Source organism: Pteropus medius, unplaced genomic scaffold, assembly GCF_902729225.1.
Source record: "Pteropus medius unplaced genomic scaffold, Ma_sr-lr_union100, whole genome shotgun sequence".
NCBI lineage: Eukaryota > Metazoa > Chordata > Mammalia > Chiroptera > Pteropodidae > Pteropus > Pteropus medius.
Window position 1 is genome coordinate 135,946 of NW_024351646.1, and position 23,199 is coordinate 159,144.

Consider the following 23,199-nt stretch of genomic DNA (forward strand, 5'->3'; position numbering starts at 1 on the left):
AAAAAAAAAAAAATTAGAAAGCAAGAACACACACTCAATTGTGGTAGTAAGTCATGAGGGCTTGAAGTCAAAGACTGCCTGGGTTTGACTCCCAACTCAGCCACTTCATCAAATCATTTAACCTCTCTTTTTGTATCAATTTCCTCACCTGCAAAATGAGAATACTATGTGCCAAACAGTCTTCTGAATGCTGAACTCATTTAATCCTCACAACCCTATAATGCATTATACAGATAAGGAAATTGAGGCTCAGAGAGGTTATGTAAGTTACTCAAGGCCACACACAGCTACCAAGTAGTAGAGTCAGAATTTAAACTCAGACAGCTTCTTTCCTCCAAAGCTGGGGATCTTAACCAGGCCAGTCTACTGCCCCTCAGAGACTGAAACAAGGTCATGGGAACTGGGAATGCTCTTAGCTGAAAACTCCAATGCAAACTTCAGATCCCATGCAAACTCAGCTTCAACCCTAACCTTGATCCTAATTCTAATCCCAGCTTATTCAAATACCCAGTCCTAACCCTAAATCAGGACTCAAGCACACTCCACACCAACCTGTATTTAAACCCAACCCAAAAATCCACCACTTGAATTTAACCCTAAATCTGCCTCCAGCTATAAACTTAATCATACCCCATGCCAACTTAAACTCTGCTCCCAAGTCTAACACCAAACCCTACTTCTCTTGTAAAGATAATCTCACTCTCACTCCCCCATTAACTCTCACTCTACCCCCAATCGATTCCAACATCAACTCTTACCCCCTAATCTTTAATCCAGGTACCCCAACTCTTCCTCATTTTACATGCTCTTTTCTCCTTCCCTCAGACAGAGGGACAGGATCAGATAGGAGGTAGCCATGATTTCTCCAATGACTTGTTCCTCCTGACTTGGTTTCTCTACACAGACATCATCCAAGAGCCCAGTCCAGCCAATGGGGCAGGCCCTGGTCCCGAATGGGGCCTGTGCTCTGGGCCTCCAGAATCAGGGGGTGAAATCGGCGTAACATTGGGCCTGGGGACCCCTAAGCGAAGGACTCAGCATAGTAAGCACAAGACGGTCGCAGCGGCCAGTGCCCAGAGGTCACCCCGGGCACTCTTCTGCCTCACCCTGGCCAACCCTCTGCGGCGGTCTTGCATCAGCATCGTAGAATGGAAGCATCCTGGAAGGCCTAGGGCAGACCTTAGGGGTGAGGGTCATCAGGGTACCAAGAGTCAAAGATTGGGTCAGGGCTGGAATGGAGGAGGGCTAAGTTCACCAGGGATCAAGGGTCAAGAACTGGCTCCAAGGGGGAGTTAAGGAAATGGAGGTCACCAGGGGTGTCAAGGGTCAAGGACTACATCACAGCAAGAGTTGAAGATGGCTAACTTTTTCCAGGAGGGGGGGTCAGAGTCAAGGCCTTGGTCAGGACAGGGGCTGGGAATGTCAGGGGTGGTCACCTTGGGGTCAAGGGTGAGCAGTGGGTGGAGAGGGCCCCAAGAGAATGTAGGCATTCTGAGGCTGCTCTGCTTGGGTCCTTGACTATGTCTACCTGAGGCCTTTCGACATTCTCATCTTGCTGACCATCTTTGCCAACTGCGTAGCCCTGGGGGTCTATATCCCCTTCCCAGAAGATGACTCCAACACTGCCAACCACAACCTGGTGAGGCTTGCCCTGCCCCGCCCCCAGTCAGATACAACCCCAGTAGAACCACACCTCAAGCCTTCCAGCCAGGTGATCCCGGGTGATGATCCTCCTGCCCAGCCCACCCTCAGAACCAGCCTTGCCCCCTCCCCACCCCCTCAATCCCCAAACCAAATAATTCCCCAATCTCCGGCTCCACCCCCAGGAGCAGGTAGAGTATGTATTCCTGGTGATTTTCACTGTGGAGACGGTGCTCAAGATCGTGGCCTACGGGCTGGTGCTCCATCCCAGCGCTTACATCCGCAATGGCTGGAACCTGCTCGACTTCATCATCGTCGTGGTCGGGTGCGCGTCTGTGGAAGATTGCCCCACCCTAGTTCAACTTCCCACCCCAGGCCCGCTGAATTCAGGACTCAGGGAGGCGATTGCTTTAGACTGCCCTCATTTGGCAGCCAGAATCAGGAATATTAACATATTTAAGTCTATTTGCATTTCTGGTTACAGGGACTTGTGCTTTCCTGAGGAGAGGGGAGGGGTGGGAGGGGATGCCAAAGCCTGACACTCTCCCAGCTTTGTCCCTTGCTCTCCCACCAGGTTGTTCAGCGTGCTACTGGAGCAAGGCCCTGGACGACCTGGGGACGCTCCGCATACCGGGGGGAAGCCGGGGGGCTTCGATGTGAAGGCTTTGCGGGCATTTCGGGTGCTGCGGCCACTGAGGCTGGTGTCTGGGGTCCCAAGTGAGTGGAATGCTCCCCGGAGTTGGAGGTGGGAGGGGGGAAAGGTAGGGGAGCTGAGCGTACCCCATACCTACTTCGCCCTCCCTTCGTTCCCCGCAGGCCTGCACATAGTGCTCAATTCCATCATGAAGGCACTGGTGCCACTGCTGCACATCGCACTGCTAGTGCTCTTCGTCATCATCATTTATGCCATCATTGGACTCGAGTTGTTTCTCGGTCGCATGCACAAGACTTGCTACTTCCTGGGATCCGGTCAGCCAGCCCACACTTCCCGGGACAGGACACGCCCCTCCACTGGTTCCTAGGCCCCATCCTGTTATCAAGGAAACCCAAATTCACAAGGCTCCGCCCACAGGCTCAGGCTCCACCCCCAGTAAACTAGCCCTAACCCTACATTCAAGACTCCGCCCACAGTCTCAGACTACAACCGCCCCGCTTGCTAATAGCTCCGCCCTATCACAAGACTCCACCCTCCGGTCAAAGCCCTGCCCTGCACTTAAGACTTCATCCTCCAGGACTGGCCCCATATACTCAGACCCTTCATCCAGACCACATCCCAAGCCTTGCCCCCTCCCTCTTTATAAGAGTCCCTCCCAAATTCACAAGACTCCACCCCCAAACTCTAGCCTCACTCTTATTTACAAGATTCCGCCCCAAAATTTACAGTCTCGTTCCCCATATCCTGGTGATTGGGATTCAGCTTCCTAGTGGTTCATAATCCTGACCCAGCAGAGTCAGGAGCTAAAGGTCGCCCTTGATTTAAAAAAATCTAGGACCTTGAATTGAACTTCCCAGGTGGGCGGGGCTCCAGGGTGGCTGCGACTGCGGGTGGGCGTGCTTCGTATTTCAGAACTCCAGCCTTCCCGCAGACATGGAAGCCGAAGAGGACCCGTCGCCCTGTGCGTCTTCGGGTTCAGGGCGTGTGTGCACGCTGAATCAGACCGAGTGCCGCGGGCGCTGGGCAGGGCCCAATGGAGGCATCACCAACTTCGACAACTTCTTCTTCGCCATGCTAACGGTCTTCCAGTGCGTCACCATGGAAGGCTGGACCGACGTGCTCTACTGGGTGAGACGGAGGGTGGGCAGAGTGCGGAAGCTGCACCTGCCTTTCTTTCCTGGGCTCAGATGGGTGTGTTTGTGTACCCTGAGGGATGTATGCCCTCTCTTTCCCCAGATGCAGGATGCGATGGGGTATGAGCTGCCCTGGGTGTATTTCGTGAGTCTCGTCATCTTTGGGTCCTTCTTTGTCCTCAATCTTGTACTTGGCGTCCTGAGTGGGTGAGGAGCCTAGATACTCCCCTCATCCTGGCCCTCATTCTACCCTCATCCTGCCCCTCAGCCCTGTCCCTTTTTTTGTTCCTGGAAAAATCCTAGGCAACCTTCAAAACCCATCTGAAATTCCCCTTCATTCATTCAGTCAACATTAAACATCTATGGTGTGCAAAGCACCGTTTTAGGAATGGAACGAGACAAAAATCCCTGCCTCTTGGATTATATATTCTAGAGAGAGAGAGATATAGCAGCAACACAACAAAAATATATATATGTAGTTTTATATGAATAATATTAAGGGAAAAAGAATAAATAAAAAGGAATGGGAGACTGGGGGGAATTAAATTTGCATGTTATCTGAATAAAAATGTGAAAGAGATTGAAGAAATGAGCCATGTGGGTATCTGAGGAAAGAGTGCCCCAAGTAAAGGGAACAGCCAGTGTGATGACTCCAAAGCAAGAAGGTGCTTGGCATATTTGATGAAAAGCAAGGAGGCCAGCGTGGCTGAAATGGGGGAGGTGAGGGGGCTAGAACCTAGCCCTCTATCCTCATCTCTCAGGGAATTCTCCAAGGAGAGGGAGAAGGCAAAAGCAAGAGGGGATTTCCAGAAGCTGCGAGAGAAGCAACAGCTGGAGGAGGACCTGCGGGGCTACCTGGACTGGATCATGCAGGCAGAAGAGCTGGACATTGAAGACCCCTCAGCTGATGACAACTTTTGTTCTGTGGCTGAAGAAGGCCGGGCTGGCCACCGTAGGCAACCCCAATCTGACCCATTCCCTGCTCCATGCAGGCGTCAGTGGGCTGTCCTCCTGAGACCCAGCCCCCACCTTCAACAACTCTCAGCCCAGCCCTCAGTAGGATACAGAACCTAGACCCAGATCCCCTTCCCAAATGTAACCAGAACAGATTCTAAGTAACAGCCTCCCACACACCTAACACCAGGCCATGCTCCCCAACTCTCCTCACTATCCCTGCAGGGCCACAACTGGCAGAGCTGACCAATCGGAGACGTGGACGTCTGCACTGGTTCAGTCACTCCACCCGCTCCACGCACTCCACCAGCAGCCATGGTGGGGGTACATACAGGTTGAGGAGGCGGGTGGGATGGGTAGACAGAGGAGAAAGCCAAAGGTGCAACCTTGGGGGCTTCATGTGCTGACCCTCTATTACTACCCTGCCCACAGCCAGCCTCCCAGCCAGTGACACGGGTTCGATGGCAGAGACTCCAGGCGATGAAGAAGAGGAGGAGGGGGCTCTAGCCAGTTGTACATTCTGCTTGTGAGGGCCCCCAACCCTTGACCCATGACCCAGCCCAGAACCCAGTCCAAACGCTGACCCTAGTACTTACTTTGGCCTCCAACCTTGACCTCAGTCCCTGACTTCCAACTACACCCCCTCATGACACCCACATCGCATCCCCCTCTTTTTCAGAAACAAGATCATGAAAACCAGGGTCTGGTGAGTTGGGGAACTTATGCAGCTTCTGGACCCCATGATTTTGTGAGCCCCACCTGAGCCCCCCAGGGCAGGCTGAGGTAGGTGATCTCAGCCAGTGGGCTCCTCTTTTCTCCCAGCCGCCAGCTCTGTCGAGCCAACCGAGGCCTTCGGGCATGCTGCCGGAGGGCTGTGAAGTCCAATGCCTGTTATTGGGCCGTTCTGTTGCTCGTCTTCCTCAACACGCTGACCATCGCCTCAGAGCACCACGGGCAGCCTATATGGCTCACGCAGACCCAGGGTTTGTTACCCAGCCTGCCAGCCCTCTCCTCACCCCCAATTCCCTCCACCCCAAAAGCATCAATCCAGGATCTCGCAGGTACCTCAGACCCCCAGACACTGCCTTACCACTCAAGTAAATGTAGAATCCTTAGCCTGTCCCATCCCACCTTGTAACTTACACTTACATAGTACTTTCTGTATGTGTCAAGCTCTATTTTCAGTGCTTTACACGTACTAATTCAATTTCTCTTCACCGCAACCTTTGGGAATTAAGTACTAAGACATAAAGTACTGAGTGCCAAAGTACTAAAGTTAAGTTACTAATCCCAGGACTCAGCTAGTGAGTGGCAAACCCAGGCAGCCTGGCTCCAGAGTCCAGGCTATTAACACTACACTGTCTGGACAAGTTAACCCCTCTACAAAATGGGGCTGGTAATAGTATTCATTTCATGGAGGGATTAAGAGGATTAAATGAGTTAAAGTGAAAAGTGCTTAGAACATTGCCTGACCCACATAAAGCCAGCACTTTATAAGTGGTAGCTCTTACTAGTATTCATTTTCATCTCAACCCCAACATTAATACTAAGCACACTTTTAATCTCAAACCAGCTCCAGTCCTAACTAAATCCCAGCCTCTAACCCTATCCTTGAGGCTGACTGAGGCCCTGCCCCAACTCTGCCCCTCTCCCCAGCTCCAGAAGCCTCTCAAAACCTCACCCACTCCAACCTACAAACTCATCTCCATCCCTAACCCTAACGCCACCCCCAGCCTGGGCCTGGCCTGATATCAGCTACCCTAGATCACCCCATGACTCCTACCTCCCCACATGTCACCATGGAAACTGGCCAGCCTGGTCACTCCTACCGCTCTCCCTACAGAGTATGCCAACAAAGTGTTGCTCTGTCTATTCACGGTGGAAATGCTTCTCAAGCTCTATGGTCTGGGCCCCTCTGCCTATGTTTCCTCCTTCTTCAACCGCTTTGACTGCTTTGTGGTCTGTGGGGGCATCCTGGAGACCACCCTGGTGGAGGTGGGAGCCATGCAGCCCCTGGGCATCTCAGTGCTCCGGTGTGTGCGCCTCCTCAGGATCTTTAAAGTCACCAGGTGTGTGTATGGAGGGGGAGGACTGGAGCCCCAAACATAGCCCCAACAGTCCCCATCCCAGCTCCAATGATAACTTTATCTATATCATCATTCATTTCACAAATATCCATTGAGTGCCTACTGTGTGCTAGGCACACCAGGAATCAAAGAGGACACAAGTTCCTGCTTTCATGGAGGTTCAAATCCAGTGGGGAGGGTGTCTACTCCATTTCCACATGCTTCTTCAACATCAACCCTGTCTCTGAATTCAACTCTATACTCATATCCAACCCAAACCCCATCTCCAACCCCCAGCCATAACATCATCTCTAACCCAAACCCCAACCACTCGTTATCCACAAGCCCATTTACAACCCCAACACACAATCCCAAGTCCATCTCCAAACTCATCCCTAACAGCCTCATCCCCATCAATAACCACAATGCCCACATCCCTAAATCTTATCAGCCTGTATCCAACCACAATCCTGTTCCCAGCCCCAGCCTCAGTCTTATCCCCATTCTCTCCTCTTTCCCAGCCCCCAACCGCAATCCCATTCCAAGCTGTCCCTAACCCCAACCCCAGTCCTGGTCCCAACCTGAAACCCAATTCTACCTCCATCAACTTCTATTTACCCTCCATCTTAACCTCATCTCCTATTATATCCCTAGTGCCAACCCTAATCTGAAACTCGACCTTCCCCTCACTTCTTAGTCTCACCTCACCCCAACTCCAAAATCACTTCTAATCTTGACACTAAAGGCCATTTCAACCCAGCCTGCCCCAGTGCATCTCAAACTGGAGCCCCGCCTTGGATCCTAACTCACCAATTGGCATGCTAACCCTGCCTCCCCATCTCTGCTGCAGGCACTGGGCATCTCTGAGCAATTTGGTGGCATCCCTACTCAATTCAATGAAATCCATCGCATCCTTGCTGCTTCTCCTCTTCCTCTTTATCATCATCTTCTCCCTGCTTGGCATGCAGCTGTTTGGGGGCAAGTTCAACTTTGACCAGACCCACACCAAGCGAAGCACCTTTGACACCTTCCCCCAGGCCCTCCTCACTGTCTTTCAGGTGGGGCCTGGAGACCATGGGATGGGCGGTCAGTAGTACCCTGTGGTGGGGAGAGGGTCCCAAGAGCTTCATGGTGACCCCTCACCCCCAGATCCTGACGGGTGAGGACTGGAATGTGGTCATGTATGACGGTATCATGGCCTACGGCGGCCCCTTCTTCCCAGGGATGCTGGTGTGCATCTACTTCATCATTCTCTTCATCTGCGGCAACTGTATCCATAAAGCCTTGGGGGGCTGGATGATGGTGGAGCGGAGGTGAATAGGGGGACCCGGGCAGTCCATAGGCAGGCTGCTTCTCCATCCTTTGCAGCCTGAGCTCACCCCAGACATCTTGTTGAACGTGTTTCTTGCCATCGCTGTGGACAATCTGGCCAGTGGAGACACAGGCACTGCCAAGGACAAGGGCAGGTGATGTCTGGCTCCACCCCCAAGTCAGTCTCTCCCTGCATCCCTGCCTAGGAACTCCCATACATATTCCAACCCACCAAAGATGCCTCAGTCACCCTGGCAATCCTCACCCTCAAATCCAACCTTCCGGTCCTCATTCATTCAACATTCATTTATTGAGTACCTACTTTGTGCCAGATGCTGTTCTAGATGCTGAGGAGACAGCAGGGGTCAAGGTAGACAGAATCTTCTCCTTCATGGAGCTGACATTTGAGAAGGCAAGCAAAACACAAACAACTAAATATATAATTACTTTAATTAAATATATGTTGGTAATATATAATGAAGAAAAAGAAAGCAAAATAAAAGAATAGAGGGCAATGAAAATTGCTATTTTGGTTATGGTAGTCGAGGAAGGTCTCTATGCAGAGATGACAGTTGAACAAAGACTTAAATGAAGTGAAGGAGTGAGCTATACAAATATCTGTGGAAAGAATATTCAAGGCAAGGAGACGGCAAGTGCAAAGATCCTGAGATGATGATATTCTCAGCACATTTAAAAATCACCAAGGAGAAAGATAAATACCACATGATTTCACTTATATTCGAAATCTAAGGAACAAAAGAACAAACTGACCAAAAGCAGACTCACAAATATAGTGGACAATTTGGTGACGGACAGAGGGGAGGGAGGTTGGGGTGCTGGGAGAATGGGGTGAAGAGTTAAAGAAGTACAAATTAGTAGTTGATAGTTGGTCACAGGGATGGGGAGCATGGCATAGGGAATGCAATTAGCATTAATATGATGGCTAGGCGGAGGGCCAGGGGAGGGAGGGAGCAATTGAGGGGATTGTTTTATGAACTATATAGATGTCTAACCAATGTACTATATACTTGTAACTAATTTAAATAAATAAATTTTTAAAAAAATCACCAAGGAGGCCAGTGAGTCTGAAGTGGAATAAGCAAGGAAGAACGTGGTAGGAGGTGAGCTCAAATGGGTGAATAAGGAGGCCAGATTGAGAGCATTCTGGACCACAGCGAGGACTTTGGTTTTTTCTCTGAGTGAATGTGAGCAGAGGAGGGATGTGTCAGACTTAGAATTTAACAGGATCCTTCTGGCTGCTGTGAGAACAGACTGCAGGGATAAGGGTGGAAGCAGGGAGGTTCTATAGGGTCAAAGAAAGGTCTGTTCTGACTGCAATGCCCCCCTTAGCCTCACTCATCTGTTGTGATCCTTAGAATTCACCCCACCTCATTTATTTGCACAGGGAGAAATGCACTGAGGAGAAACCCCCGCAGGAGAATAGAGCGTTGGTGAGCTAGAAGCCTGGAAACCATCTACACCTCATATTACTAACAATACTCTAAGTCTGTGTGTTTGTGTCTTTAACCCCCAACCTCTGCCTGTTCATTCTTTCATGATTTCATCTCTTCTATGCCTCCCTGTGTCCATCCCCTGATGTATCCCCCACCATCAGTGACCCCCATCTTCCTGTCCCCAGGTGCCTGGTGAGGAGAATGAGGAAGAGGAAGGTACAAGGAATGAAGGAGCAGGCAAGTGGCCAGAGCCAGGTGGAGATGTGGGACTTTAGGGACAGCACCCAAGCAATGCTCTTGATCCCCGATACCTTCTTCTCTGGAGAGCAGCCTTTTCCGAGATCATCTTGAAAATAATGGGCTTGGTGTATGGCCAGCAACATTTGGGACAATGAGATTAAAGAAGATAAACAGACGTTTTGTTTTAATGCAGAACTTCTCAGAACTTTCATTTGATAATAGTGTGTATATGACTGCAAAGATGGTGATGTTCATTCAACACACATTTACTGAGCTCTTACTGTGTCTGAGGCCCTGTTCTAAGTGCTAGGAGCACAATAGTGAACAAAACAAACTAAAATCTCTTTTCTGAGGAGCTGACATTCTAGCATGGAGATGGGAAGAATTTACCATGTGGCAAGCACTGTTCTGGGTGACATACATTTTCTCAATTAATTCTCTCTCTCTTTTGATCTTCTTCCGGTGCCAGGCATGGAGGAAGAGGAGGAAGAGGAGGAGGAAGAGGAGGAAGGGGGTGCAGGGCGTGTGGAACTCCTACAGGAAGTTGTACCCAAGGAGAAGGTGGTGCCCATCCCTGAGGGCAGTGCCTTCTTCTGCCTCAGCCAAACCAACTCGTGAGTGCTGGGAGTAGGCGGGGGCAGAGGTGAGGAGCAGGAGGGGCTGGGGCAGGTGGAGGGCCAGGGAGCAGCCAAAGCTGGGGAGGTTGGTGTACAACCTGATGCAACAAGGCTTAGCTGCATCCCTCAAGCTCCCCCAATAAACCATGGTCCTGGATTCTGAAAACGGCCCATTCCCCTCTCTTTAGACTGAGGAAGGCCTGCCACACCCTCATTCACCATCATGTCTTCACTAATCTTATCCTGGTGTTCATCATCCTCAGTAGTGTGTCCCTGGCTGCTGAGGACCCCATCCGAGCCCACTCCTTCCGCAACCATGTGAGCCTTTGGCTGGAGGCTGGGGGGCACTCCCAGGGGTATCCTACTGGGCACAAGTTGGGGCCAGGGTGGAGACAGGAAGACCACTATCTTGGCAGAGAGAGAGGAGCAATAATGACAGCTGCTGTGGTGCCAGCCTTTACTGTGTATGCAACACACTTGGGGAAGCACCAGGGAGATCAGTATTTGGCTGAGGAGGAAGTTGTGCTCAGAGAGATTGAACATACCAAAAGCATCCATGTAGCTGAATAGAGGCAGAGTAGTTCAAATTGAACATTGGTCTTTCTGATGGCCAAGCCTTTTGCCTTATGGAGAAGTTGATGATCATGAGAGAGGGAAGGAGGAATGGAGGGAGGGAGGATGGGAAGGACAGCAACGCTTATGTAGAGAGGTACACATACACACACATACACACATATTCATACCTAGTATCCCCCTCAACCATGACTGTGATGCCCCTTCTTTCTCATCCTCCAGATTCTGGGGTATTTTGATTATGCCTTCACATCCATTTTCACTGTGGAGATTCTACTAAAGGTAACTAATGGGCCCCTAGTCATACCCCAAGTTGCTCCAACCCACTCTCCACCCACCCCTGCAGCTCACCTCTCTTGTTTCTATGCCCTCCTTCTACTTTTATTCCCAAGTATGAGATCTAGCCTTATGACCTCTGACCCCCCACAGATGACGGTGTTTGGGGCCTTCCTGCACCAAGGCTCCTTCTGCCGTAGCTGGTTCAATCTATTGGATTTGCTGGTGGTCAGCGTTTCTCTCATCTCCTTTGGCATCCAGTGAGTGACCTCTTACCCATCCCATTCCTCCCAGAGCCCAGACCAAATCTGGGCCAGGGCCTGAGGATTGCCTCCTCACCAGCTCCAGTGCCATCTCGGTGGTGAAGATTCTGCGAGTACTCCGAGTACTTCGGCCCCTTCGAGCTATCAACCGGGCCAAGGGACTCAAGGTAACCCCATCTTACCCAAACCCACAGACCCAGGCCCTGCCCCGCCCCTGGGGCCAGGATTACTGATCAGACTGACCATTTGCACTGATGCATGACCACACAGCCTGGACCTGGCATGTAACCACACATGCCTGACCACTGGCCATGTGGGCATGTGACTCGCCCCACGTTCCTTATCAATGGTTGCTTTTCCCTGTCACATGGCCACATATCCTTGCCTGGCAAACATTTATTCCTGGTTGGTGCCCACACATCCCTGGCCCACACCATTGCCCCTTGACCATGTGTTCTTGACCACATATCGCTAACCCAAGATCACATGTCCCTGACCCAAGTCCCTTAGTTCCATCCATGCCCAGAGTCCCTGCCCCATGACCACTGTGGCTTACAAGTGTCCATTATCCATATTCATGGGTGCCTGCAGCACGTGGTACAGTGTGTGTTCGTGGCCATCCGGACCATCGGAAATATCATGATTGTAACCACACTCCTGCAATTCATGTTTGCCTGCATTGGCGTGCAGCTTTTCAAGGTGTGAAGAAACACTGGAGGGAGGCCCAGGCCTGGGTCAAGGCGGGGGTGAAGGGTGAACCTGCTTGACAAATATCCTCCCTGCAGGGGAAATTCTACAGTTGCACTGATGAAGCCAAACACACCCCCCAAGAATGCAAGTGAGTGGCTGAGACCTTGCTCTCCATGGGGCCCGGGACTCCTCTCAAAGGCTGAAAAGACCCATAGAGTTCACCAAGTCCCCTGAAACCCCTAGAGCTTCCTCCTAAGAACTGCAGAGAATTCCCCAGATTCTATCAAGGCCCCCAAGATTCCCAGAACTCTCCAAGGCCTCAAGATATACCACCAGAACGCTCCCAAGAACTGCAAAGGCCACTCCCCCTTAAAACCCCCTTCCATATTCCCCCAGAGTTACCTACATTCTCTACCTCCAGACCTCTAGCAATCCCCAAACACAACCTACCCCCCATGAAATCCATCTTCCATCTTCCATCTTCTGTAGAGGATAGCGATTAAAAGCATGGGCTTTGAAGTCAGACATTCCTGGTTCAAATCTATCCCATGAGACTTTTCTCAACCTTGTAATTTCTTACATTTCTTTGCCTTGCTGAGTCCCATTTTCCTTAACTGAACAATGGGGATAAAAAGAGTGCAGATCTCACAAATTTTTTTATGAGGAATAAATGAGTTACTACACAGAGAGTATACTACAATGTAAAGTTATTACATGTAAAGCCTAACACCATGCCTGACATAGACTTAATTCTGATCAATGTTGGCTATTATTAGTATTAATTTTTTCTGGGTGGTCATAATGATGATGATAATGGTGATGAAAGCTAAGACATGTAGTACCAACTATGTGCCACACACTATCCTCATTGATTGACTTAATTCTTAATTAATAACGGAATATGTTCCATTTTTATCCTATTTCATAGATAGGGATAACTGAAGCACAGAGAGGTTAAATGACCAAGGTCACTCAGCCAGTAAATGGAGGGGCAGGATTTGAAGCCAGGCTATCCAGCTTTACCACTATGCCCTGCTGCCTCCATACTGGATACCCTAGTCCCCTTTCCACAGATCCCCACCCCTCCTCACCCACCCAGCCTGTCTGCAACATCCACAGGGGCTCCTTCCTGGTCTATCCTGATGGAGATGTGTCACGGCCTCTGGTCCGGGAGCGGCTCTGGGTCAACAGCGATTTCAACTTTGACAATGTCCTTTCAGCCATGATGGCTTTGTTCACTGTCTCCACCTTCGAAGGCTGGCCTGCGTGAGGGGCAGGGCCCTAGGGATGGGCAGGGGATTGGGAAGGAGTCTCTAGGGGACTGGCTGGGATTGTATCTTGGGATGTGATAAAGGTCTTTTGAGACTGGATAGGGTTTTGTGGGGACTCGTGGGCATATCACAGATCTGGTGGGGGTCTCTCAGTAGCTGGCTGGGGTGTTTTGGGGACCTAAGTGGGTGGAGTCTCCAGGAATTGGGTAGAGGTCTCTGAGGGAGTAGATGGAAATCTAGAGAGGCCTGGATAAGATTTAGGAGGGACCATGTATATACCTGGGGGTGCTGGGAGGGATCTCAGAGGAGATGGAGTGGGGATTCAGGGGCTTCTAAGTCTTTTGAGTATTAGTTGGAGATCTCTGGGGTTATGGAGCAAGGAATTCAAGTTGATAGAACAGAGGATTTAGAGATCTTTGGGGACTGGTGGGAGAGTTCTGGGGAATTGCATGGGAATCTCCAGGTGGCTGGAGAAGGATTTGGGGGTCTGTGGGAACTTAAGGGATTTAGTCTTCTGCAGGGCCCAGGAGGCCTCTTGGGGTGTGTGTGCATCAGGTAATAGGTCAGAATTTAGGGGTTATTTTGGGGTGCCATGAGATCCTGGCTGTTCAGATAAGTGGTCTGGGGCAGGTCTTCGGGGGGCTGGGATATTCCCTCAACCTACCTCGACTGGCTCCCCAGGCTGCTATATAAGGCCATTGATGCACACGCAGAGGATGAGGGCCCTATCTATAATTACCACGTGGAGATCTCAGTGTTCTTCATTGTCTACATTATCATCATCGCATTCTTCATGATGAACATCTTTGTGGGCTTCGTCATCATCACCTTCCGTGCCCAGGGTGAGCAGGAGTACCAAAACTGTGAGCTGGACAAGAACCAGGTAACCTCTGTCCCCTGATCCATGACCACCAACCCCTCCGTATACACATCTCCTTGCCTCGAGACCCCACTGCTCACTCATGCCCTGCACCCATATGCAGCGCCAGTGCGTGGAGTACGCCCTCAAGGCCCAGCCACTCCGCCGTTACATCCCCAAGAACCCGCATCAGTATCGTGTGTGGGCCACTGTGAACTCTGCTGCCTTCGAGTATCTCATGTTCCTGCTCATCCTGCTCAACACGGTTGCTCTAGCCATGCAGGTCTGAGCTCCCCATCCTGACCCCTGCCAGATAACCTCTTCTGTCCACACAATCCCTTGGGAACCATTAAGAATGCTTTCGGCTACAAGTAACAAAATCCCCAACTGATAGAGAGTTAAGCCATATTTCTCCAAATCTAAGGCCTATAATTGTAAGTTGGATCCTGATTTCAGAGATCTAAGAATGTGAAAAAGAAATGGCAGACAGCAACTGTAAGTTGCTATTGTGAAGTGCACCCGGATTTCAGAGATTCCAAAATGTGAAAAGATGTACATCCCAGAGTCAACTAAATATAGTAGTTACTTCACATAGCAAGAAGTGTAGAGGTAGGCTGTTTGCTCATTGTTCATCAGAAACCCAGGCTCTATCTTTCTGCTCCATCGTTCTTTGTGAGTTGGCTTTCATTCTCATATTTGTTGCTTCGTGGTCACGGGAGGGTTGCCATAGCTCCAGGCATCAATACTACATTCAGGGCGGGAAAAAGGAGGAAACGTTGCACCAGGGGGCTCCCCTCATTTGAGCCTTTTATTGGAAAGCAAAAATATTTTTCACAGAAGCCGCCCAACCAGCAGCAGACATGTTTCTTTCTCAGTCAGAACTAGCTACGAAGCCAGGAAATCAAAAACTGGGCTTTCCAATATCCATAATGGGAAGCAGACACTGTGAGGGGTTTGGCCAACCCATAGTGCTACCACATCCCTAGACTCAACTCAATCCAAGCCAGAGAATATTTGGTTGGAGATAGGGAGATCTCTGCTTCAGGCTCTGTCCCCACACCCGATTTTCTCCCCCAGCACTATGAGCAGACTGCTCCCTTCAACTATGCCATGGACATCCTCAACATGGTCTTCACTGGCCTCTTCACTATTGAGATGGTGCTCAAAATCATCGCCTTCAAACCCAAGGTGCTCCCCAGCCCTAGACCCACCTCAGTGGGTAAATTCCTTGGGGTGGAGCTCATTGCAGAGCTCCCAGGGGGCCAGCAACTATGGAATTGTGAGACTAGGGAGTGAGAGGAATCCAGATGTAGGCCCATTGTGTGGTCTAAGCTGGGCCCTGCCTCCTCAATGGCCCTCCCACTACTGGCCCCCTACCCTAGCTTGCTAGCTCTGAGAAGACAGGGAACTGTTTTCCTCCTGCCTACAGCATTACTTTGCCGACGCCTGGAACACATTTGATGCTCTTATTGTGGTGGGCAGCGTAGTGGACATTGCCGTCACTGAAGTTAATGTGAGCACTGGCCTCTCCACTAATCCATTCTCCCTCTACTAACCTTTCCCCACCTCAACCCCACGGCTTTCTTTAAAATGGGTAGGTGGTTCCCATTCCCATTCATCCCACTCATAGAGACTCAGTGCTCCTCACTAGCTCTTCCCTTCTGAGTCCCTGTTGGTTTTAGCCAAAGACCCCCTCCACCAGCTCCCTCATTCCATTGCAGCCTATCCTCTGGCTCCACTATGACCTAAAATAACTGTTATTTCTATTGTTTCCTTCATTGCCTCTACATCTCCCTCCATTGGCTCCATCACCTCCACCAACTTCTGCTTTGGCTCCATCATCTCTTCTGACTCCTTCATTGGCTCCATTTTTCCCTCCAACTCCATCGTCTCCAACACTGGGTCTTTCACGTCTCTGTCATTACCACTGGCTGCACCGATGGTTCCACAATCTTCTCCATTTTGTATAACATTGTTCTATAACCTTGATTAACAATGCTGCTGGTTCCATATCTCCATAACTGGCTTCTCCATTGGGTCCCCCATTGGTTCTCTCATCTCTATCATCTCCATAAAACAACTGGCTCCATCACTTCCTCCATTGGCTCCAATATATCTCCTCCACAATCTCCTGTACCTCTACTCTCCTTCCACCCTCATTACCAACTTTTCCCACAACTATCTACCACACAACCTTCCCCATCATCCCTTGCATAATGACTCTACCATCCATTATCCCCTATAACTGTTCATCATTTCTCCCCTTATTCATTTGGGCCTGTGATCTCATTATCTCCTCTCTCACCTCTGTCTTGGCTATATCTCCCTCCAGAATGGTGGCCACCTTGGCGAGGTAGTCCCCCACCTCACAACAGGGACTCTCTGCTTCTTTACTCACCCACCCTCCCTTCCTTTTTTCCTGAAGAGTCCTTAAAAATGATCCCTGACCCATCTGGGGCCTGACTTTTGAGGGGTTTAGGGGCTGGGAGGGCCAAAACATGGGAGGTGGCTGAGGCAAATGTGGGTTGAGCATACCCACCACACCCCCAACCCCAGAGCTCTGAGGACAGTTCCCGCATTTCCATCACCTTCTTTCGTCTCTTCCGAGTCATGCGGCTGGTCAAGCTTCTCAGTAAGGGTGAAGGAATCCGGACACTGCTCTGGACATTCATCAAGTCCTTCCAGGTAACCTCCGTCCCTTTGACCACCCTTTACCCTCACCTCACATCTCTCAGCCTTCCCTTTTACTACCCCCAGAACTATATCTCCCAGCATGCCATACCTACCTGCAACTTACCATCTCTAGTTTTCCCTCTTTTCTAGGCTTTCAATTCTCAACATGTCTTGGCCTCACTGACCTTAATCTATTGTATTTAATACTGTGTCCACATTTGGGAGACATTGGTAGTCATGACATGGGCACTTGGGAGGATGGATCACATCTCTCAGCAAGCCCAGGCTTGAGGGAGCAGTGCATTCTGAGGATTATAGTTCTCTGCTTCGACCTGAGTATCTGTGTATCTTCCTCCCCCTCCCCCACCCATAGGCCTTGCCCTATGTTGCTCTTCTCATCGCAATGATATTCTTCATTTACGCAGTCATTGGGATGCAGGCGAGTGGGGACCCTAGGGAGCATTTCTCAGGCATTCTGCTGAGGGGTGTTGTGTAGAGATAGACTGAAAGTGGGGTTTGTGGGTGGAAAGACAGACAGACACGCTGGATGACCCTGAATCAGTCCACAAGTCTGTGAAATGGGATCAGCGGTGCCTGCTTGTCAGGGTTGTGAGGATCCTTTGGGTATTAAGAGTTGTGAAATGGGTGGGAACCCATGGGGGCATGGGTTCACCTCTCTGACATAGCCCCTGTGTGCCCACAGATGTTTGGCAAGGTAGCTCTTCAAGATGGCACACAGATCAACCGAAACAACAACTTCCAGACTTTTCCACAGGCTGTACTACTTCTCTTCAGGTGACATCTACTACCCTCCCCTGCCACTCCAGTCTCCAGCATGCCCTTTGGTGCCCACATCCCCTGTCTGGGCCCCAGACTGCCTGAGCTGTGGGAATAATAGAGAAGCATGAGGTTCCATATTGCCTGAGACCTTTTCTGGCTGTGATTTGAGTCTTTTAGAATATTCTGTCCTCTGCCATCCTTTATCTTGTTGTAAGATGTATCCCCTTCTTGGGCCTCAGTGCCCCATCTGTAAAATGTGAACATGACTGTCATCAACATAGCATGCCAGCTTTTGAAATGTCAAAATGTTATCTGTACCATAGGTAGCCCTTGGCAGGAAGTGGGTCATCTCCTAAACCCTCCAGCCCCCATAATGCCACTTGCCATGACTTCATAGCCTCCCCTCCAAGATGGTACCCTTGTGTGATCCCTAGGTGTGCTACTGGTGAGGCATGGCAGGAGATAATGCTTGCCACCCTTCCTGGGAATCGGTGTGACCCTGAGTCTGACTTCGGCCCTGGAGAGGAATTTACCTGTGGTAGCAATTTTGCCATCGCCTATTTTATCAGCTTCTTTATGCTTTGTGCCTTCCTGGTGAGGACCATTTTCCCTCAACCACCATCACTGACATGGTGCTGGCCCTTAAGGGTCTGGGGATGTCAAATGAGATGGGGGGTCCAGATCTTCAGAGTGGGTGAAAGGGCTGGCCTGGTGACAATATCAACCCAGGGACTCATGACCCAGTGACCATGTAAGCTTACCTCAGCCTCCCACCAACTCCCTACACCCTGCTCAACCCTTCACCTAACCCCTCTGCTCACTGGCCCACAGATCATAAATCTCTTTGTGGCTGTGATCATGGACAACTTTGACTATCTAACCAGAGACTGGTCTATCCTGGGTCCCCATCACCTCGATGAATTCAAGAGGATCTGGTCTGAATATGACCCTGGGGCCAAGTATGCCCTTTAACCTCATACTTGGTATCCCAAGGGACAATACACTGCTCCACACAGTCCCCCAGCCCTTGAACCTCTGGCCTACTTCTCCCATTACCCAGTCAGTAGATGCCCCAAGGTTCCCACAGTCCCTGTGCTGTGCCTCCCCCCGCACCCACCCCACTTCCTCCAATTGATTTTTCCCTGACAGGCTCTGGGATGTTGGTGGGGAGAAGTAGTGATAAGCTTGGGAAACGGCTAGAGGGGTAATTCCAATAAAGTGATACTCCACCACCCCGCCTGCCCAAGGGGCCGTATCAAGCACCTGGATGTGGTTGCCCTGCTGAGGCGCATCCAGCCCCCGCTGGGATTCGGGAAGCTGTGCCCACACCGAGTAGCTTGCAAGGTCTGTGAAACTACTCAACCCCCACCCTGCCCCTGAGAAGGCTGTCTACCATCTGGCAGGGGTGGGCAGGGACTTTGCCTTGGGTAAGGAGGGAGTGTTTGGTTGCGTCGTCAAAGGTTTCTGACCCCCGGGCGTTCGTGCCTGAGTCCCTGGCATTTGCCCAAAGTGGGTTTCACGTCCCTGGTGTCCAGAGACTTGTGGCGATGAACATGCCCCTCAACTCAGATGGGACGGTGACTTTCAATGCCACACTCTTTGCCCTGGTTCGGACATCCCTGAAGATCAAAACAGAAGGTGCGTGGAGGGTAGAGGAGCAGGAGTGGGAGGGTCCCTGGGAAGGTTGCAGGGAGCCAACTGGAGTGATGGGCCCTACTCCTATCTCTGAACCTCAAAGTGGATGACTTTGGCCCTTTTTCCCACCTGTCCAATGGGGGCGGTGCGTGACTGCGGTAGAAGCTTGTGACGCTGCTCCAACAGTGAGGGAGTGGCTATGAAGAGCTCTTTCTATTGGTTCATGCCCCACATCCTCTCCTGATGCAGGGAACCTGGAGCAAGCCAATCAGGAGCTGCGGATCGTCATCAAAAAGATCTGGAAGCGGATGAAACAGAAGCTGCTAGATGAAGTCATCCCCACTGCTGACGGTGAGCTAGCCCCACCCAAATTCCTTGAGCCCACCTCTGAATGTCAGATGATTTATTGCTCACCACAAAAAAAAAAAAAAAAAAAAAAACAGTACTGGCTGGAGTGGTGGGAAACAAAAAGGAGTCCATGCTGTGAGTAGAGTCGGGGAAACAGAAGACCCCCCCTCTGTGACTCTGCCTCCTCTCCCTTGCCCCCAGAGGAGGAGGTCACCGTGGGCAAATTCTACGCCACATTTCTGATCCAGGACTACTTCCGCAAATTCCGGCGGAGAAAAGAAAAGGGACTACTGGGGACCGAAGCCCCCCCAAGCACATCCTCTGCCCTTCAGGTGTTCAGAGAGGGCCTGGGTTGGTGGGGGTATATGGGAGGAGTGTGACAGAGGCCAACTGCCCTCTTGATCTCATGGGATCCATGTCACAGATGAGAAAACTGAGGCCCAAGGACCCACAAAGGGACAGGGGTAGTTGAGGGGCTTCTTCCCCCACCCCACACTCCTGCATGGGAAGCAGGTTCAATGACGGGGGAATTTAGACCCTGAGCTTTCCTGCTTCCCTATTTTTTCACCTCCACAGGCTGGCCTGAGGAGCCTACAGGACTTGGGTCCTGAGATCCGGCAGGCACTCACTTGTGACACAGACCAGGAGGAAGAAGAGGAGAAGGAGGAGGAAGAAGAGAGGCAGGAGGGAGAGGAAGAGGAAGATAAGGACCCAGAAACATACAAAGTGAGGACAAGTTTCCACTTTCCCAGGAATGTAAAATACTCCCTCAATCTCCTGACTTCCACACTGCCTCTGGAGAGAAGCCCTCCAGAGAAGCACCCAGCCCACGCAACAGACAAATGTTTACTTGGCACCTACCATCCGCTATTGAGGGCAAGACCCAGATTCAGCCCAGCCCCTAGGGAGCTCATTGGAGACACACTATATGACCAAGTGACTTAGATATAACGTGGATACAACACTCAGTCCTGTGACTCCCACAGGCCCCAATAGGCTTCCAACCCCCATCTCGTCGCCGGAGCTCCGTGATTTCTCTGTCTCTGCCTGCTGGGGACAAACTTCCAGATTCACTTTCCCTTGGTCCCAGTGATGATGATGGTGGGGCTCCCAACTCCAGACAGTTCAGTGTACCCCAGGCTGGATCCCACACCCACAGGTACGGTCAAGAGTCTGGGGGAAGACTGTGAGGGAAAGCAGGGACTAGCCACTGTATGGGGGTAATTCAGAGGGTATAGGAAGAGAGCCTAAGAGGGCCTTCTAATGGAAATTTGGTAAAAATAGGAGAGCTTCAAGGGCTCAGGTGGGAATAAAGAGTAATAGATTCATATGAGAAAGACAGTGCAAAAGTTTCATGCAAAAAGCACATGATGTGGAACTAAATAAGTTTAAGTTCAAATTTTGAATTTGCCATTTGCTTAAGTGACCTTGGGCTAGTCACTTAGTTTTTATGGTCCTCAATTTCCTCATCTATGAAAGGGGGATAATAGTACCTTACCTCATGGGGATAATGGAAGGATGAAATGAGGTCATGCCTAGCTTTCACAGCTTTCTCCTCACCACCTCCCATCACACTCTCAATTCTTGTGTTGAAGTTGTCTCTTTAATAGGCTTGCTTTTTTTTAAATGTTGGGTCCTTCCAATGAGACAAACGTCTATTATAAGAAAGCCCATTTCCACTTTAAAATGATGACAAGTTAATTTTATGTGAACCCCCCCCCCAAATTAGAAGCCCAGTGTTTCTGCATGGAAGGGGGCATGGAATGAGAGGGAACCAGGGGCCCAGGACCACATTTGGGAGGAATCTGATCTACCTAATTTGCCTCACTTTCCCCAGAAGAAGCTCTGGAGCTCTCATTTTCACCATTCCAGAAGAAAGAAGTTCTCAACCCAAAGGAACTGAAGAGGAAGAGAAACAGGATGAGGAAGAAGAAGTCCCCAGCCAGTTCTCTGACCTCAACATGTAGGATGAGCCCATGAGCCATATGTGGGAAGGCAGGACTGATGGCACCCCATGACCCCTGCCCAGGCCTGAGCTCACCCCCAGCCTTCCCTCCCTCCCACACAGGCTCTCCTACTTAGATGAGCAAGCAGGGACTCCCCTGCACCCCATCCTCTTGCCACCTCACAGACCCCAGAGATATGTGGGCGGGCACCGTGTGCCACACCGCCGTCTGCTGCCCCCGACACCTGCAGGTAAGAGCAAGCATGGGTCCTGGCGACCCCCAAGGACCAGCAGGGCAGAGGATTGGGGAGGCAGTGACATTCCTCTTTTCCCCTGGCACCCCTACCCACCACCTGCAGGTCGGAAGCCCTCCTTCACAATTCAATGTCTGCGGCGCCAGAGCAGTTGTGAAGATTTACCCATCCCAGGCACCTATCATCGTGGGCGTAATTCAGGGCTCAGCAGGACACAGGTGAGGCAGGGGACAGGGTGGGAGCAGCATAGGCTGAATTTATCAGACACTCTACATGCTAGGCCCTTCTGAGAAACGGGGCACATATGAATTACACAATCCTCACCGTACCTGTGAGGTGGTACTGTTATTAGCCTCAGTTTATAAATGAGGAAACTGACTCCCAGAGAAGCTTATCCCAGATCATACAGCTAGTAAGTGGCAGAGTTGAGATTTAAACCCAGGTCTTCTGTGCTCTTAAATAAACTCAAGTCTGAGTTATACACATTCATTTTGACTCCAGCTGTGTTTGGGGGTAAGAGATAGGTACAGGAGTGAGTTCTATACTCTCACACCCCACCCATCAATCACTGTCTCTCTCATGTTTATTCTGGTCCAGGGTTCCTGGGCAACCCCTCCTCAGCGAGGTCGGCTCCTGTATGCCCCACTGTTATTGGTGGAAGAGGGTACAGCAGGGGAGGGATACCTCGGCAAATCCAGCGGTCCACTGCGCACCTTCACCTGTCTGCACGTGCCTGGAACCCACTCAGACCCAAGCCATGTCAAGAGGGGCAGTGCTGACAGCCTGGTGGAAGCTGTGAGTCCAGAAGGGGTGTAGGCAAGAGGAATGGGGGAGGAAAGAAAGGAGGAGTTTCGGAAGGAGGGAAAAGGGGTCTCCAGTCTCTATGCTGTGCATGTAGCTATCCCTTTGCTGTGCAACTTCTGCTCAGCATGATGTGTGCACCATTATCCTCCAAGACTTCCCTGCACACCCTCATAGGTAAATCATTTATCCACACTGATTCCTCTGTGCACGCTGCTTCCACTCCATGCTGTGCCCTCTGTCAACTCTGATCTATTCTCTGCCCTCAGGTGCTCATCTCCGAGGGTCTGGGCCTCTTTGCCCGAGACCCACACTTTGTGGCCCTGGCCAAGCAGGAGATTGCAGATGCATGTCGCCTGACACTGGATGAGATGGACAGTGCTGCCAGTGACCTGCTGGCACAGGGGACAAGCTCATTTTATAGTGATGAGGAGTCCATCCGCTCCCGCTTTGATGAGGAGGACCTGAGAGATGAGATGGCCTGCATCCATGGCCTCTGAATTCCTATCCCTCCTCCACTGCTCAATAAACCTCCTGCTTTCCCTTCCTCAGAGGATGACAAGCATGGACCACACCCTTGGATTTTGGTGTCTTTGCACTAGGGGCCTAGGGCTTCCCAACAGCCCCCATCCATCCATCCCCATTTCAGTGCTGAGCCACTGCCCACACATGGGTATTTCCAGAAACCAGGACAGCCAGGTCTGATTATTCAGTGTCAGTGAAGGAGGGAGGAGGAGGAGGAAGAGACAGCAGCCAAAAG

General features: G+C 50.9%; 1 protein-coding gene across 2 annotated transcripts in view; it reads left to right on the forward strand.

The window, feature by feature from the left end:
- CACNA1F (calcium voltage-gated channel subunit alpha1 F) overlaps positions 1–22,986 on the forward strand; it is a 23,478-nt gene extending 492 nt beyond the window's left edge. The window contains exons 2-48 of one of the 2 annotated variants that reach the window (XM_039843670.1): positions 905–1,154; positions 1,534–1,639; positions 1,827–1,966; positions 2,216–2,358; positions 2,458–2,610; positions 3,228–3,424; positions 3,533–3,636; positions 4,191–4,381; positions 4,609–4,701; positions 4,816–4,909; positions 5,063–5,089; positions 5,206–5,366; positions 6,227–6,452; positions 7,300–7,507; positions 7,599–7,719; positions 7,834–7,915; positions 9,166–9,211; positions 9,400–9,469; positions 9,924–10,068; positions 10,260–10,389; positions 10,867–10,926; positions 11,074–11,180; positions 11,263–11,350; positions 11,775–11,882; positions 11,969–12,021; positions 12,993–13,139; positions 13,826–14,027; positions 14,128–14,286; positions 15,081–15,191; positions 15,433–15,516; positions 16,336–16,356; positions 16,560–16,688; positions 17,050–17,115; positions 17,380–17,471; positions 17,891–18,050; positions 18,288–18,415; positions 18,704–18,800; positions 18,992–19,094; positions 19,341–19,442; positions 19,641–19,771; positions 20,016–20,165; positions 20,426–20,598; positions 21,277–21,384; positions 21,508–21,635; positions 21,744–21,856; positions 22,236–22,433; positions 22,709–22,986. In XM_039843670.1, the coding sequence (XP_039699604.1) occupies positions 905–1,154; positions 1,534–1,639; positions 1,827–1,966; positions 2,216–2,358; positions 2,458–2,610; positions 3,228–3,424; positions 3,533–3,636; positions 4,191–4,381; positions 4,609–4,701; positions 4,816–4,909; positions 5,063–5,089; positions 5,206–5,366; positions 6,227–6,452; positions 7,300–7,507; positions 7,599–7,719; positions 7,834–7,915; positions 9,166–9,211; positions 9,400–9,469; positions 9,924–10,068; positions 10,260–10,389; positions 10,867–10,926; positions 11,074–11,180; positions 11,263–11,350; positions 11,775–11,882; positions 11,969–12,021; positions 12,993–13,139; positions 13,826–14,027; positions 14,128–14,286; positions 15,081–15,191; positions 15,433–15,516; positions 16,336–16,356; positions 16,560–16,688; positions 17,050–17,115; positions 17,380–17,471; positions 17,891–18,050; positions 18,288–18,415; positions 18,704–18,800; positions 18,992–19,094; positions 19,341–19,442; positions 19,641–19,771; positions 20,016–20,165; positions 20,426–20,598; positions 21,277–21,384; positions 21,508–21,635; positions 21,744–21,856; positions 22,236–22,433; positions 22,709–22,939 (5,936 nt within the window). In that variant the 3' untranslated portion in view covers positions 22,940–22,986. The remainder of the gene's footprint in view (positions 1–904; positions 1,155–1,533; positions 1,640–1,826; positions 1,967–2,215; positions 2,359–2,457; positions 2,611–3,227; positions 3,425–3,532; positions 3,637–4,190; positions 4,382–4,608; positions 4,702–4,815; positions 4,910–5,062; positions 5,090–5,205; positions 5,367–6,226; positions 6,453–7,299; positions 7,508–7,598; positions 7,720–7,833; positions 7,916–9,165; positions 9,212–9,399; positions 9,470–9,923; positions 10,069–10,259; positions 10,390–10,866; positions 10,927–11,073; positions 11,181–11,262; positions 11,351–11,774; positions 11,883–11,968; positions 12,022–12,992; positions 13,140–13,825; positions 14,028–14,127; positions 14,287–15,080; positions 15,192–15,432; positions 15,517–16,335; positions 16,357–16,559; positions 16,689–17,049; positions 17,116–17,379; positions 17,472–17,890; positions 18,051–18,287; positions 18,416–18,703; positions 18,801–18,991; positions 19,095–19,340; positions 19,443–19,640; positions 19,772–20,015; positions 20,166–20,425; positions 20,599–21,276; positions 21,385–21,507; positions 21,636–21,743; positions 21,857–22,235; positions 22,434–22,708) is intronic. The other variant, XM_039843671.1, reaches the window with a different exon arrangement.
- Positions 22,987–23,199: the final 213 nt, after the last annotated feature.